Source organism: Dermacentor silvarum, chromosome 9, assembly GCF_013339745.2.
Source record: "Dermacentor silvarum isolate Dsil-2018 chromosome 9, BIME_Dsil_1.4, whole genome shotgun sequence".
NCBI classification, from domain to species: Eukaryota; Metazoa; Arthropoda; class Arachnida; order Ixodida; family Ixodidae; genus Dermacentor; species Dermacentor silvarum.
The window spans coordinates 113,887,529-113,903,301 of NC_051162.1; the positions used below are offsets into that span (position 1 = coordinate 113,887,529).

Below are 15,773 nucleotides of genomic sequence, written 5' to 3' on the forward strand. Positions count from 1 at the left end.
CATAGTCATCGTCGGATGTAGTTGTCAAGACCGTCCAGCGCGCAACCAGCTCCTCGTGGGGTCGGCACTCTGTTGCGCTCTGGTCGCGGGTCTTGCCGTCGAGTGTCCTACCGCTCAGCGTTGTCGGTTTCGGGCGGGATTGGGGAGATTGAATGGTCGGAGCCATTCTGGGGCGGCGCTTCGTTGTGGTGGCTGCTGTGCCTTGGCCGCCGCGCTGACCCTGGGTCTGACCCAGCCTTGACGCCTGCGTGGATGCTGCGCTTGACGGTGACGGCGCCGGCGGGTACGGCGCGGGCGTTCTCGGAGGTGGGCGACCATGGTGGTTGATGGTTCTGGTCAACAGCCGCTGACGCTTGCCTGAACGCCGGGTCGTGATCTCTGGTGGCGGAAGTCGGGACTGAGGGATTTCCATCGTCACTGCTGCTGGAACCAGGGGGTGTTGGGGCTGGTTGCTGCTGGGTACTGGAGGATACCGGGGCCTTGCGGCTGTTCCCCTGGTGCGGTGGTGGCTTCGGGTGGCGGGCGTCCTGCCGTGGCGGCTGTCTTGTGGTGCCTCCCGTGTGGCCTGGTGTGGCTGATAATCCTATGGGCGAGGGCGACGGCGGCACCGGGTGGAGTGGGCCTGCGCGTGGCTGCTGCTGCGGCCCAGGGAGGGTGATTGCGGGACTCTGGGCCGGTCGGTCCGGGCCCTGGTCGGGTTCTCGCTGCTTGAGACGTGGGTCTAATGCCGTCTCGTAGACGGGCTGGCGGGTCATCTCGTTGGTGGCCGGCGCCCCTTTTGCGGCTGGAGTGGTGTGTGCCGGAATGGGGCTTTTGTTGCGGTTATACTCGACCCTCAGCAGCCATAGAGCCATGGCGGCTGGGTCTGTGTCCCAAGCGTCGGCGTATTGCAGGTTGCCCGGGTTGTCGCCGCGTACCTCTGGTTCCACTGCCGCTGCGGATGCAGCTTCATCCTCTGTTTTGGAGGCCTTGCTGCCGGGTGCGCTATGGAAAGCGGAGGACAGTGACGTGGAGATGCTCGAACCGTAGGCCTGTGACTGATGTAGTGGCGGCTGAAGAATCAACTCGCTGCCGCTGTTGCTGAACCGTTGGTTCTCGGCCGCAATATTCGACGACGACGAGCGGCAGCTGATGCTCGGGGATGTAGGGGACTCGCAAGGATAAGGTCGTGGGCCGAAAGTAGCTATAAGAGCTGCGCTCCATTCAAGCCAGGACCCCTGCTTGATGCCTTCGTACTTGTCCCAAGCCTTGGCAGCACCGCAAAGTCGTTTCGCTGCAACCAGCCATCTTTTTTTGGTCTGGCCAAGCATGACGGTCATTCATGGCATTGATGTTGCGAAGCCAAAGGATGACGTCATCTTCAAAGCCGCGAAACGGTGGTATTTGTACGAAAGCCGGCTGCTGGAAGTCACAGCGTATCATCTCCGCCAGGCTACCTGTTCAGCTGCCCGAGCAACCAGGGCCGGTGTCCACGGACAGTGCGGTCGTTGTGGTAGTTGCGGCAGCTGGTTCTACCACCAAGGAAGCATCAACGGCTTACCTGGGTGGTTGAGGAGTCGAAGTAGCTCTCATGATGATATTCTAGCCAAGGGAAGCGTGTACGGCGTTCCCAGGCAGGACAGGTCGAAGACGGTGGGGCAGAAGCGCTGTCTCAGTGGGGCGTGCAACGGTGCAACTACCGACGGATGCGAAAGTGTTCGTCAAAAGCGCGAGCTGGTGATTCAGCTTGGCGATGGCTTGGACGAGGTCACCGGTAGAGTCCAGCCCTAGAGCCACCGAGGAGGCTTGGACGCCGTCCCCGGATGGTGCGGTGGGTGCTTGAGACGGTGGTAGGGTGTCCGGCTCCATAACCGAGGAAGCGTGGACGGCATCCCTTGCCGGCTTAGAATGCGATGTTGTCATGGGGCAGTGATCCATAGGACGGGAACCGTGGACGGCGTTTCCTGGCCGCAGGAGGCACCCACGACGGAAAGGATCCATGACCAAGGCAGCGTGAACGACATGTCCTGGGGGTTCGGAGATCCAGGCAGTCCCAGGTGCGACATCCATGACAAAGGAAGGGTTAACGGCGATCCCTCGCCAGGAAGACCCTGGACGGTGAGATGCCGGAGGACGCAAGACCTCCGCAGCACGGTGCTGAAGGCTGGAGCGTCTTAAGACTGGGCATTTCGTCGACTGCGCCATTGCAAATGAACAGACACAGATAGATAGATATATAGATAGATAGATAGATAGATAAACTTTAATTCAAAGATAGTTTTGTCTTGCCCCAATGGACCATCGCTAATGGTCGGGGCTCCTAGTCCAGGGCTCCGCTGGCTCTTGCCGTCTTCTCTGCTCGCTGGATCAGCTTGAGCTGGTCGTCGAGGGCCGAGCTGGACAGCAGTGCCTCCCATTGCTCCCTCGTGGTGTTCGTGTCATGGTGTTCTATGTTGTGTAGCGTGCACTCCCACGTAATGTGGTATAGGGTTGGTGTGGCCCCACACCACGGGCATTCGTCCCTGTAGGCTGTAGGGTGCAGGCGATGTAATAAGTGTAGGTTCGTGTAAGTGCCTGTCTGGAGCCTACGCCAGGCAGCGGCATCCTCCGTCTTTAGTATTCGATGGGGTGGGGGATATCGCAAGCGACTCCCTCTGTGGTAGTTGAGGATTGCTGAATACTCGGGGTCAACTGGGTCAGGGTCATCTGCAGTCGGCGTGATGAGTGCTCGGTTATGTGCAAATTCTCGAGCTGCTCTGTCGGCATACAGGTTACCCGTGATGGCAGCGTGACCCGGTATCCAATTGATGGTTATGATGGGGTTGTCGTCAGTGTCCTCCTTGGGTATTTGGGCTAGGACTTGTGCCGCAGGTCTTGCGATTCTTCCCTGTAGGAAGTTGCGGCAGGCCTGCTGGGAGTCCGTGAGGATCGTCAGTTGTTTGCTTGCGTGTTGGCCTTCGCGGATGGCTAACGCGATGGCCAGCTCTTCCGCTTCCGTGATCGTGCAGGGGCGGGTCGATGCGCTGGAGGTGACGTGGCCTCGGCGGTCGCAGACCACTGCCACTGCGCCCTTTTTCTTCGTTCCGTACATAGCGGCGTCCGTAAAACGGGCCGTGGTATCGAACCTGAATGTTTTCTCTATGTATTGGGCCCTCGCTTTCCTCCTTCCGGAGTGTAGGTTAGGGTCCATGTTGCGTGGTATTGGGGCAATGTGATACCTGTCCTGGACGTGACGAGGTATCGTGCAGGTTTCTTGGGTTCGTATTGTTGTGGCTTTGAAACCCAAGGTTTGTAGGATCTGCCGGCCCGTGTGAGTCCGCGCAAGTCTCTATTGTTGTGAGACGTGAAGGGCTTCTGTGAGGGCTTCTGAGGGTGTTGTGTATCCCCAGCGCCAATAATTTCTCAGTCGATGTACTCATCGCCAGGCGGAGAGCGGTCTTGAAAGCCATCCTCAAGCGCGTGTCGGCCTGTTTCGTCTCGGATTGTGTGAGATGGTAGTAGGGCAGGCTGTATGTGATTCTGCTCACCACCAGGCTTTTGACCAGTCGGACTGTGTCCCCTTCCTTCATGTCTCTATTCTTCGGTGTTACACGGGATATCATGCGTGATATCGCCTTGACACTGGTTTTGAGGAGCGCAAGGGTGTGTGTAGCACGCTGGTTAGACTGCAGCCACATGCCCAGCACCCTGAGCAATGACGTTTCTGGTATGAGGCTCCCGTTGAGGTGTACCTCGATTTTTCGTGTTGGGGCTGTGGGGACTGCGTGGTTACCCCGGCCTCGCCAGACTCGTATGAGTTCAGATTTCTCGGGCGAGCATTGTAGTCCCCGTTGGCTGACGTATTCTTGGATGAGGTCAGCTGCAGTTGGCAGCCGTTCTTCTTTTTCAATAAGGGACCCTGTTGTGGTCCAGAGTGTTATGTCGTCGGCGTAGAAGGCGTGGCGGAGGCCTTCTACGTCCTGCAGTTTTCTTGCGAGGCCGATCATGGCGACATTGAAGAGCGTGGGTGAGATGACTGCTCCTTGTGGTGTGCCCTTGTTGGGAGGGTGGTATACTGCAGTCTGGATCTCCCCAATCTTCAGCTCTGCCGTGCGGTGGCTTAGGAAGCTCTGAACGTACTTGTACGTTCGCTCACCGCAGTTGGTGTTGGCGAGCCCTTCTAGGATTCCTTGGTGGCTGACGTTGTCGAAAGCTCCTTTGATGTCGATTGCTAGGAGGGCATGTTCGCCGCTGCGGGGAACGTTGCTGAGGACTTCTTCCTTGATTTGCAGTAAAACGTCTTGTGTGGACAAGCCTGCGCGGAAACCAAACATGGTGTCTGGCAGGTGCTTGTTGTCTTCTAAGTGTCCCTGTAGTCTCTTGTGTATGATTTTCTCGTACACCTTGCCGAGGCAGGATGTGAGCGAGATTGGTCTCAGATTTTCAATTGCCAATTTCTTCTCCGGTTTGGGGATCATGATTATGCGTGCGTGTTTCCACATCGCCGGCACCGTACCTTGTTCCCAGTGTTGGTTGAGAAAGGCCGTGAGCGCGGAGATGGCCTTGTCGCTAAGGTTTCTGATCATGGCGTTCGTGATACGGTCCGTGCCCGCCTGCTGTGTTACGGGTGGTGGCTGCGATGGCCGCTCTCACCTCGTTTTCTGTGATGGATTCGTCCAAAAGTGGGTTGGGTTGTCCCATGTATGGTGTTGTACATGGTTGCGTGGGAGCTGGATCTCCATAGCACTTGTTCTTGATGGCGTCGATGAGGTCTTGTTGGCTGCCTGGGTAGGTGTGTAGTAGCCGCTCCAGGGCCTTGTGCCCCTCTCCTTTGGTTTTGGTGGGGTCCAGGATGGCTTTGAGTAGGTGCCACGTCTTGGCGGTACCCAGGGTGCCACCGAAGGAGTCGCAGAATCTATACCAGTTCGCCGAGGCGAGTTGCATGGCATATTCTTCTGCTTCCGCTGTTCAATTCGCTAAGATTTCTGAAGGCATCAAACATCATTGTAAGGGCTTCTGCAGGCTGTGGAAACTGGTAGGGAGGGGGAAATATTCTGCATCTCCCTGAAGAAAGAAGACGTCCTAAACCATGACGGAAGACATCAACAACACAAGATAGACAAGACAAGAACGGGCAAGACAAAGAGGACATCAGCAACAGAATACTTCAACATCAAAATTGTTAGTCAAGACAAGCTCAAGACCAAAATAGACATTATATAAATCTGCATGCAAAAGAAAGCAAAGAAGAAACCATGTACGTCAAGACAGTATCACTCTATATTCTGTATTATTGCAATTTTGCACATTTTCAATAAATCCCGCAGCCATCCGCTCCCTTGGCCGTGGTTTCCCTGGTGGTAGACTCCCCCCCTTTTTTTTACAATATACAAAATTAAATTGACTACCGTCCTTTTCATTTATCTTTCCAATTTGGCAGCCTGCAATACTTAGGTGCAGCAGGCAGGGCTTAGTTTATTTTAATTATATTATTTTTACTAATTTTTATTGCCCAACACAATCTTTATATCTTTATGTTATTTGTGCTATGCGTGTCTTCAGTTTCCTGTTGTACTTCTGTGTTTTCCAACGGCGGGTGAGACCTCATTTGGCGTCCCACAGGTGTAGTAGATGGGGATCCACTTCTGGGGTCTCTTACTTACTGGCAATTTCCTTTGTATGGTGTTGTTTCTGTCGACGGAGGTTGTCGCACCAGTCTTCCAGGTTCGTGATTGTGTCTGTGTCCTGTTCTTGGGCTTCCCTGATTTTTCGCCAGTCAGTGATTTTGGCTGTGCCGATCTGCCTGCGTAGGCGTCCGGTTTGTAGCGTTATGTTCAGTATGTAGTTATCGCTACCTAAGTTTTCGAGTGTGTTGAGCCATTCGGCTCGCGTGGTTTGTGTGATGAAGGTGAGGTCGGGAGTGGTGTCGCGAGTTACGCTGTTCCCTTTCCTCGTCGGAGTGTTCGGGTCTGTGATCAGTGTGAGGTGACTCTGTTCCATTAGTGTTTCTAGCTGGAGACCCTTCCAGTCCTGCCTCTGATACCCCCATAGCGTGTTCTGAGCGTTGAAATCGCCCATGATTACCAGAGGGCGGTCTTTAGCAAGGCGGAGAGTGTCACTGAAGAGTTTGTCAATGTTTGCCCGCCTTTGGCTGGGGGGGGGGGGCAGTAGACGTTTAGAACAAAGGCACTCTTTCTCTGATTGCCTTTGTAGACGAATTCTAGGAGTACATGTTGTACGTCTACGTCGTGTATAGATTTGTGTTGTATAGTTGTTATGTTTTTGTCAACGAGTGTGGCTACCTTCCATTTGTCGTCTTGACTTGCGTGGTATTCCTCGTAGCCATGTAGTGTTGGTCGGGTACCAGGCTCTTGTAGGGCTATGACCCCTGGCGGCTTTGAGGATTGAGCGATCAATTGTGTCAGTAGCCCTTTTTTCCTTCGGTACCCACGGCAGTTCCATTGCCAAATTTCTAAGTTTTCTTTGACTTGCTTGTGTGGTCTAGGCATTGTTGGGTGTTGTGGTCGGTGATGTTATGATCGGTGATGGGTTTTGTGGTCGGTTATGTCCTGCCGCAGGTGTGACTTTGCAGAGGTTCTGTCGTAGTGTTTTTCGCAGTTTTATGGAGTGAAGCTGGCCCTTAAGCTTGCTGTCTACAGCGGCTTCCATGTGCTTGATTGCTGCCTCTGTGCGTTGTAGAGCAGTCTGTGTGATTTGTTCCAACTGGGCGCGTGTAGCATCCATGAAGGCTTGCATCTGGGTTTGGATGGCATCGACATTGGTTTGTAGGTCAATGATGGCCTGGTGTGGTGCCATCTCTTGTGGTTTTTGTGTGAGCTGTATCACTTGTTGTTTGAGTTGTCTGTTTTCTTGTGTGAGTGTTTGTATCTGTGCGCGCATGCTCGCGAGTTCCTGTTCGAATTTCGTGGGCGGTGGCGTCTGTGGTTTTTTGTAAGAGGGGGAGGCTACTGCTGCCCAGCTCACCTCTTGTTCTTTGGTGTTGGTCCTCTTGGGTGAGGCTTCCTTGGTCTTCCGTTGGTTTTGCTGGGACCCCTTATTTTTGGGTGCCGCTATGATGGGTGCACCCTGCTGCTGTTGCTTGGACGTCGACTGAGATCGCCGTCCGGGCGACCGGAAATGAGGCCGGGGCCGCGAACAGGAGCGGGACCTGGACCTCGGGCTGGAACCGGACCGGGATCTGTAGGTCATCGACGACTCCGAGTAGTCGGAGTCGGAGTCTTCCCGCTCGGAGCTGAACCACCGTGGGCGGGGATGTCGTTGGGTTTTGGGGGCGGTGGTGGAGGCTGGTTTCCCTCGGGGGCGAATGCGCTTTAGTTTATTGTTGCAGCCTTTGCGGCCGTGAGATGGGCCCCTCCGCACAGGGCGCACTTCGGAACACAAGTGTGCCCGGCTTCTGGGTTAGGGTGGTTGCAGGTATTGCACGCGCGAACCGTTGGGTTGGGGCAGACGTCTGGTCGATGTCCGGTGGTTCTGCAGATAGGGCAGAACTGCCTTGTCGGCTGGTAGTCTCGGCAAGGCATCTCCCCTCCGTAGAAGTACACAAATCTAGGCACCTGGGGTCCCTCAAAGTGGAGCAGGGCTGTATGAGATTGACCAAGCATACGGGCTCGCACGGTGCGGACTCCATGTGTGCGGACTCGAAGATTCGCCATAAGCTCTTCTTCGCTGGTGCCTACGTCGATGCCGTGTACGACACCTTTAAGCAGGTCCTCGGGTGTTGATAGATACACCTTCACAGGTTGTGATCGTCCGTGGAACGTGAGGCTCATAATTTTCATGAGGGTGGCCGCCGTACCCTCGTGAGGGGTGCTCACGATGATGATATTCGAGCCGGGTCGCAGGCGGGTGATGAAATCGTCCCCCTTGCAGGTCGGCGCCCCTCCGGTGGCTTGGACGATCGCCCTGGCCACTTGATGGGTCTGTAGTTTTCGAAGTATGAGGCCCGGGGCCGGGCGGATGATGATTTTCATGTCGGTGCGCGGGAGCGGAGGCGCGCGTCGGCGAGGCCTGCTCCTTGCAGTTGCGTCTTCAGAAATGGGTGTTCGGGCTCCACGCTCCTCGCAGGTAGCTGGCGAACTGGCTTTCGCGTCGGTGGCTGACGCCTGGGTTTTCGATGCCGCGGTTTGCCCGACTGGGTCCTGCTTACCCGGGGTTTGTTGTTTTTGCAGGCGGCGTTTCCGATGAAGGGAAACGACCGTTTGCCACTGGGATTCTTGATGGTGGAGCTGCTCGGAGAGAACCTCAGACGGCCCGTGCAGGGCCTCGTCAGGCAGGTGTGTCGGGTGACTCTCCGATGCAATTTCCATAGTTTCCGTGGTGGTGGGCTGATGGGCCATGGTGCCTGGGTTTCGGGCGATCGTAGCGTTGCGGGTTGGGTCGCCTCCGCAGCTCACCGACGATGCGGCGGCTGCATGTGGGTCCCCGGCCTCCCGCGCGCCAGCGTTGGGCGTTAGGGCTAACCCTCCTGTCGGCGTGGCCGAACGAATGGGGCGCTCGTTGGTCGTAAAAACTGCGGCTCACCGAAGGTGTGGTTTCGCTGAGTCGCCTTGATGTTTACGAAGATATTCCGCTGATCCCAGCGGCGCCAGGAAATTTTGGGTGCTCGGAAAATTCCAAAAGTCACGGAGCCGATGCGAAGCACGTCTGCACGCCTCGGTCGTCTTCTTCTTCCTGACACAGACACAGAGACAGCACCCGTTCCTGGGCCGGCTGTAGATGATGATGATGATGATGATGTCCTCAGCAAATGGCTCGTACCCACTTCGGGGGATAGGCCAAGAATTGAGCACCTGAACTTCTAGATATGGGTTCTGAAACTACAGTTAATGTGCAATTTAGTAATCAGAACAGACAGATTAATTTTCCTGAACTGCATAATATATAATAATACTGCCATGAATTAAAACTGAAATATCCCTGAGAGAATTGTAAAGGTAGGGATTTAAAATTTTATTCGTTTTGTTGATTGAATGAAACCACAAACGGCATCAAATACGTCCCTGTGGCTAAAGCCAAATACCGAGGCACCGAAAGTGAGCACTGTTTCTGATGTTAAATTTACCCCTAATTTAGCAAGCGGAATTTCAAGAAGTCTTTTTCTTTGTAATTTATACCGACGACATATTAAGAAATAGTGTTCTACGCTTTCTATTTCTAGGCAGAATTGACACAGTGGCGATATCGCCAGACCATCCCTGTGTAAATATAGGTTTAATGGTGGGACACGGCAACGCAATTTTGTAAGGATGACTTCCGATTGTCTTGATAGACACCAATGAAAAAATTCCACAGAAATTTTAGGTGCTGAAATTCAGTCCGTGATGTTATTGTTTCCATGATATCTCTACGAATTGTATATTTCCGATATCTGATCGCTGTTATTTGTGCCACCACTGGAAGGACCGATAGTAACGGTCCATTCAGGGATGCTCGCGCTAATGAATCGGCCATTTCATTGAAATGTAATCCGCAGTGTCCTGGTACCCATAATAATTTTATAAGATTCAGCTAGGGGGGAACTAATCTTAGGAACGTCTTTAGAGCCGGTGAATTTGTTGAAGCTGTAAGCGCAGTGATCCCGCGCTGGGATCATTTAAAGGGAGTTTCCGCAAAGTTAGAATCATTGCTAAGAGCTCAGCTTCAAATACGGGAGTAAAATCTGGCAGTGTCAAGGAGAATGACCAACCAAGCGAAAGCGAGAAAATGTCTACGCCCGCCTTTTCGTCGTTCACGGAAGCGTCAGTGGCTATTATGTTAATTCTATTCTCTGCTTCGTCCTCGTCTTCTTCTCGTTCGCCCCCTAGCGCTCGGTGTCCTAGCTCCCGAGCCCCAGTGCATCTCTTCATCTTCACAACACTACATACAAACCAATACTCAATGAAAAAGCACAACATGAAATAAAAAAATTGAGATCGTGCTTATTTGTCACTGCTTCCGCAACTTTTCTCGTGGTGTGTAGTCACACTAAATCTCTTATACATCTTCTATTTTGCGGAGCTTGCCTCATTCCACTTTATCAAGGAAATAAAGTAACTTTAAGGAAACAGGGTTTTATTGGCCTGTGGTTCTTAGAAAAAGCAGCATTTATCCTGAGATGCACATTGGATTTTCTTATTACCCGTCCTGGTGGCGTAGTGGCTTGGTTGTTGCGCTGCTAAGGTCGAATCCTGGCTGTGGCGGGCGCATTTTGAAGAGGGCGAAATGCTCGTGTACCGTGCATTGGATGCTGTGTAAAGCATCCCAGGTAGTCCAAATTACTCCGGCGGCCGCATTTAGATGGGGGCGAAATGCGAAAGCACCCGTGTGCTTAGATTTAGGCGCACGTTAAGGAACCCCAGGTGGTCCAAATTTCCGGAGTCCCCCACTACGGCGTGCCTCATAATCATATCGTGGTTTTGGCACGTAACACCCCATAATTAAATTTTTATAATATTTGAGAAGTTTATTATTTAATTAAGGCTAATTATGTAATTAAGCGGAACGCAAAATATAATCTCAGTATCTCCAAGCAACGGCAAACAACATTACTTTGGTTACTTTCCTGCTCGAAAAGCGTGATTTATTTAATTTGTGTCGCTGAACCATACGGCTGCAAAGAGAGGGAAAGGACACTGCCGGCAGTATGTGGCCGATGGTCCTTGTGTGATGAGCGAAACACAATGAAATAATTGGTTGTCAGCGGCGGGTGGCTATCGCAGTGACAGCGCCGAGGTGAGGCCGGTGCGCGACTCATATATGCTCCTTGCCCACTATGTCCAACACACGGAGTAGCGTTTAGAGGTAGCAATTCGTGACGCGTGACTACCCCCATTGGTTCACAAACCTATCCTCAAGACGTGCCGTTGGATCCTGGACCGCATCGGGCACAAAGTATCACCAACACACAATGATGCCGCCACAATTCCCCCCGACTTCAGAAAAGAGATTCATCATCAAACCGCTGCCAAAGCACATGCTGGTAGGTCATCACGACGGCAGACGAAACGCAAAAGTTCAAGCCCTGCACAAAACCCACGGGTCCAACTCCGAAGCACAACATACGTCGACGCTGCTCAATATTCCTTGCCAAATAACACGTACGCAATCAGCCTAATTACCCTTCCCAGGAACAACAACAACAATGACAACTACCAATCTAAGCCCCGAGCAACACCATTAAGGAACGCCAGTTCTGTTCGTGCCCTGAACTCGGCGGAGGTAGAAGAGGCGGCCAATGCCCTCGCTGCAGCTGCCGAATTCACCACTATAATCAGCGAATCAAAGACCGCCATATCCAACTTTGCACGTGGAATCGTGGCCCCAGCCACGCTACGAATACTGCACCCGCCATTCTTCCCCAAACAAGATAGTGAAAAAGAACCCACCCCAATTGAATTGATATGGGTCCCGGATCACGTAGAGAACCCGGGGAACGAGGCAGCCCACCAGTGTGCTCGATGATTCGTCAGCCGAGCGGTGGGTACCGTCTCTGGCCCAGGGGACATGGTCAGTAAGCCACTGACCATTTACCACGATATTGCCCAACACTACCGCCTCACAAGACGGACAAAACCCCCACATCTTTCCAACCTCACCAAGGGACAAAAAGTCACCTGGCGCCGACTGCAAATGCACTCCTTCCCCAACCCACAAATATACGCAAACTTTTACCCTAATTTGACAGACCCACACTGCTCATTATGTGGGTCCATAGCCTCTTTAAATCATATTCTCTGGGACTACAGGGAAGATCCCTCCCACCAGATCTCCTGGCCCCTCCCACCGATCGCGCCGCGTACTACGCTGCGCGATCCGCCCGAACGGCTGTATCTTAAATGCTGTCTGCGGCGGGGGCGCGTATAGGGAAAACATATCGCACGCAGAAGGGGGTTGCAGAGCTGCACGCCAATTGGCTCTCGCCGCAGGCCACTTCCGCCAGCATGACGGCGCCCAGCGCAACGTTGGCTTCCGAGTTGAGTTTTGATTACGTGACGCTGGTCCGGCGACGCGCGCTGAGAGCGGCCGCTGTATCATCTGTAGCAGACGATTAGTCGTCCGGTCGCCGCCGATGCGAGCGTTCGCTCTTGCGCAAGCGGATACTTCTCTCGTTTGTGCCCCGGTGCCGCAGCGGAAGCCGCGGCGCCGGACACCGACGCGAAGCGGCGGTCGTTGGGGTGCTGCTACACTGTGATCCACAACAACGCTGCGCTCCACAACATCCCAAATAAAAAAAAATACTTCTCCAGTGAGGTAGACTGCTCCCTCCCTGATAGTGACGCTTTTTCCTGTCCTGATAGTTTTTTCCGTCCTTGGTTGCGTCTAAAGGCTACGGTATAGTGAGATTATATTTGGATATCAAAACAGTGATGCGTTTATTTAGGAATAACATCGATCCCTTAACAGCAGCCACAGTTGTGCCTACAAGTCTGGCAGGTGACATTGGCGAAGCATCTCAATCGATGCTTCGCCAATCAGTCGTAACTGCGACATTTTTAATAAGACGTAAACCCAAGCACGTTGCATGCGATACTAGCCTCTCGGATCTTTCGGCGCACCGTCTAATTTGGTAAGGCATGTCGAAGACCCACTACATTGACTAGAACCGCTCCGCTTCCCAACATCCTGCATCATGCGTGTTTTCCGGTAAGCCGTAATGGCAGCGTTTTTGAAGCGAAGCTTACATTTGCTTTAACCCAGCTTTCCTGATGGTACCTGTTGGCGATTGGATGGTGCTTTGTTGCTGAGCACTTAGCTTGAGCCGATGGCTATATTCCACTAGATCTATGCCTGAACTCACAGTGTGGGTCACTGTCTATGTGCAACTGTGTAGAAACCAATTCTTGGCTGATGTCCCAGAATTGGTATGTGCAGTGTCCGAATAGCCAAAGGCATCTAGAAGTACGGGAAGAAGTCGGCTTCAGAATCTTCCGAGTGATAAAAAAGAAGGGAATAAAACTTGGGCGAAATTTTATTATAGATGAAATCGAGATGCCTTGCCATTTCCGTAAACATCAACGAAAGCTTCGCCATTACCTTTTTCCTGATATGAGTGGGTAAAGGAAAACAGATTTTCATCAGTTTTGGTTAAAAAAGAAAACGACTTTTTTTGAACTTACTGTAATGCATAGACTGGAATTTCAAGCATGACTATTTGCAAGAAAAATGATCTTCTTATCTTCAATCTGAAATAGGGCTCTTTACGCGATTCAATATTGCCCTGAACTTGGCATTTATATTTGTTCAGAAGGGCCAGCAGTAGGGCGCGACAATAGTAGTCGACAACACGATGCCTCTGCTCCACACCAATAGTATTTCGGCTATTGAATAGAAGTTCCATTTCCCCATAAGGTATTTTAAAAGGTCCCCTTACTTCAAGGCTTATCGCATATCCAGTAGTTCTCTCGTATACGCAACAAGCAGTGTCTTTGCAAGAAGGACCAACGCCTGAAGATTTCAGAGAACGTATGGCTATTAGTCTTGTAGGTCCTAAGCATCGCAATTCTGTGGTGGGCTAGTCAATAACATTGCTTTCTGTGCAGGATACACGTGCCCTGGGGAGAACAAGATATATTTTTTGGCTTCAACACTATCACCCACATGGTTGGTATGTTGTGCGACATGATGGCTGTCCTTTATGGTGGAACTTGTGCTGTTGTGCCGACGACCATGGCTCCTCTGGAAATCATGGACGCTGTCGACAAACACAAGGTTGCGTTGTATTCACCCTTTTCTCTTTTAAAACGAAGTTAGAACGATGTCGCATTTCCTCAGTTTGCATTTAGTTCTTCGTAACGAGGAGGTATCTGAGCGAAAGTACGTGCTCACAAATAGTGGCAGTGCAATCAGCGACCAGGTAAATATTGCGGGGGGATATGAGCTAACGACTGATGTAGTAAACTATAGTATCATCTATCTGCACTGCTTGTTGAGCTAAAGAGTTCGAATTTTCTGGACCGCTTTGAACTATTCTAAAAAGTGCCGGGTGTACCACAGAAATAGTTAAACCTGTTTAAGATATTAGGATATTACTTTTGAAGGAATTTGCCTAGGCTAAAGAACATTTTTGAGGAACGTGTTTGCAGGTCATATGCTGAAATTTGCTTAGCCTTCTAGGCTAAATTGAGGCCTATGGTGGCAATGAATTGGTACTCGCATGGAGTGCTTTATAGTTTAACAACCATATAACGCCGTTGAGTGGCAGTCAAAAGGCAATGGTCACGCTGTCCGACGTTTATTTTCTCACCCAAGAACTTTCTTACACTCCAGACATCTATGAAAAAACAGAAACATTACGTAAATAACCCAAGTAATACTGCAAACTGCCCGCATCACTTCCGTTTATGCTGTCAAGCAATGAATATTTCAGATACTCTGATATTTGAAAAAAAAAAATGAATACCTGAAGCCTTCATCTTCTCGAACCATTGAACATGTATTTGGATAATCTGGCCCACACAACAAGCATCACAAAACAGTGGGGTCGTCTGTACACGATGTCGCGTATTCAATCGGCATACCGGATTATATTCTTGACCTTGCATTGATTCTTCGGTGTTTCGCCTCTACAGTATATCTGAACCGACACTCACATTCGACGCTCCTTCGCTATGTAGACTCCAGGGCTCAGGATATTGCAAAAAAACTTCGCCCTTTTCTGGTCATTATTTTGCTGTTAGGCATACCAACCGAAACTTCGTCAAACCTATTGAAGCCCTAAATTTTTATCTGTGGACATGAGCAAGAACTATACGGTTTTCAATAAACCCAGAATTAGAAGTCATAGACTGCATTCAAGTATTAAACTCAGAAGGATGTCTCAAAGTCACGAGAGTGAGAACAAGATCGCTAATTAGAACTTATATCGGAGGTAACATCACGGTGAACAGAGCTAAACGCAGGAAAGTAAACTCAACAAAATCTCGATTTAATCTGGAAACAAACATACATGACACTATAAAACATGGAAATTTAGTTAAAATTAATAATACGAAATAGTCATGAGTCCCCTCGATACAAAAAATAAGTAACCCAAACTAAAACCGCAACAAGAAAAGTTTGGTTCGGCCAGTTTGCTTACGCTGTGGGTTTGAACCTTGTGCAGGCGACGGCAACACAGATGTTCCCAAGCATACTCCAATCTCTGGTACGCGAAATGCGGCGTACTGGCAGAACGCTGCCCAGTATGCGGGGCATCGCCGTGGGCGGCAGCTTCCTTTCGACACTAGTGTCCGAAGAAACTTGTAAAGCGTTCGGTGGTCTTAAGCTCCTGGTCCAAGTCTACGGCATGACCGAAGCATGCCGCCTTATTACTTCTCAGCCGAAAAAGAAAGAGCTCAGCATCAGCGCTGACGTGGGCTTCCCTACTACGAATGTTGCAATAAAGGTAAGAGGCTACACACAAGTGGATACACGGTGCAAAATCACGGGCTACAATTAATAAATTGCAATATGTGCCGTAAAGAAATATTTGAAAAGATAATTAGTGGATTTTTGGTAATTAGTTGAATATGTGTTTCGATTTGTCGTGCAAGTAATGTCCGCCTTTCAAAAATATCCACCTCAAGAACTAGGATTCTGTTATAAAACTTAAAAACATCACACTGTATGTTTTTTAGCCTGTTCGCCGACAAGGCGACCAGCTTGGCCAACTATCAACATGCTCGCAATCGTGATGCCGTTGTGGTCGCTTTATAGTCATTCGAGCCCATGCTGGGCAGTGTCGAAGATACATATACCTTAGATACTATCTTAGATACTATTTGGCTATCTTGTATCTGTATCATGATACGTCTGTCAAGACGTGCATCAGTATTTGT

At 51.0% G+C, this 15,773-nt stretch overlaps 1 protein-coding gene across 1 annotated transcript in view; it reads left to right on the top strand.

Moving 5' to 3' along the window:
• Positions 1-15,773, top strand: part of LOC119463845 (uncharacterized) — a 66,842-nt gene that overhangs the window by 22,909 nt on the left and 28,160 nt on the right. Inside the window, exons 6-7 of the mRNA XM_049655906.1 lie at positions 13,497-13,665; positions 15,059-15,340. Coding sequence (XP_049511863.1) covers positions 13,497-13,665; positions 15,059-15,340 — 451 coding nt within the window. The remainder of the gene's footprint in view (positions 1-13,496; positions 13,666-15,058; positions 15,341-15,773) is intronic.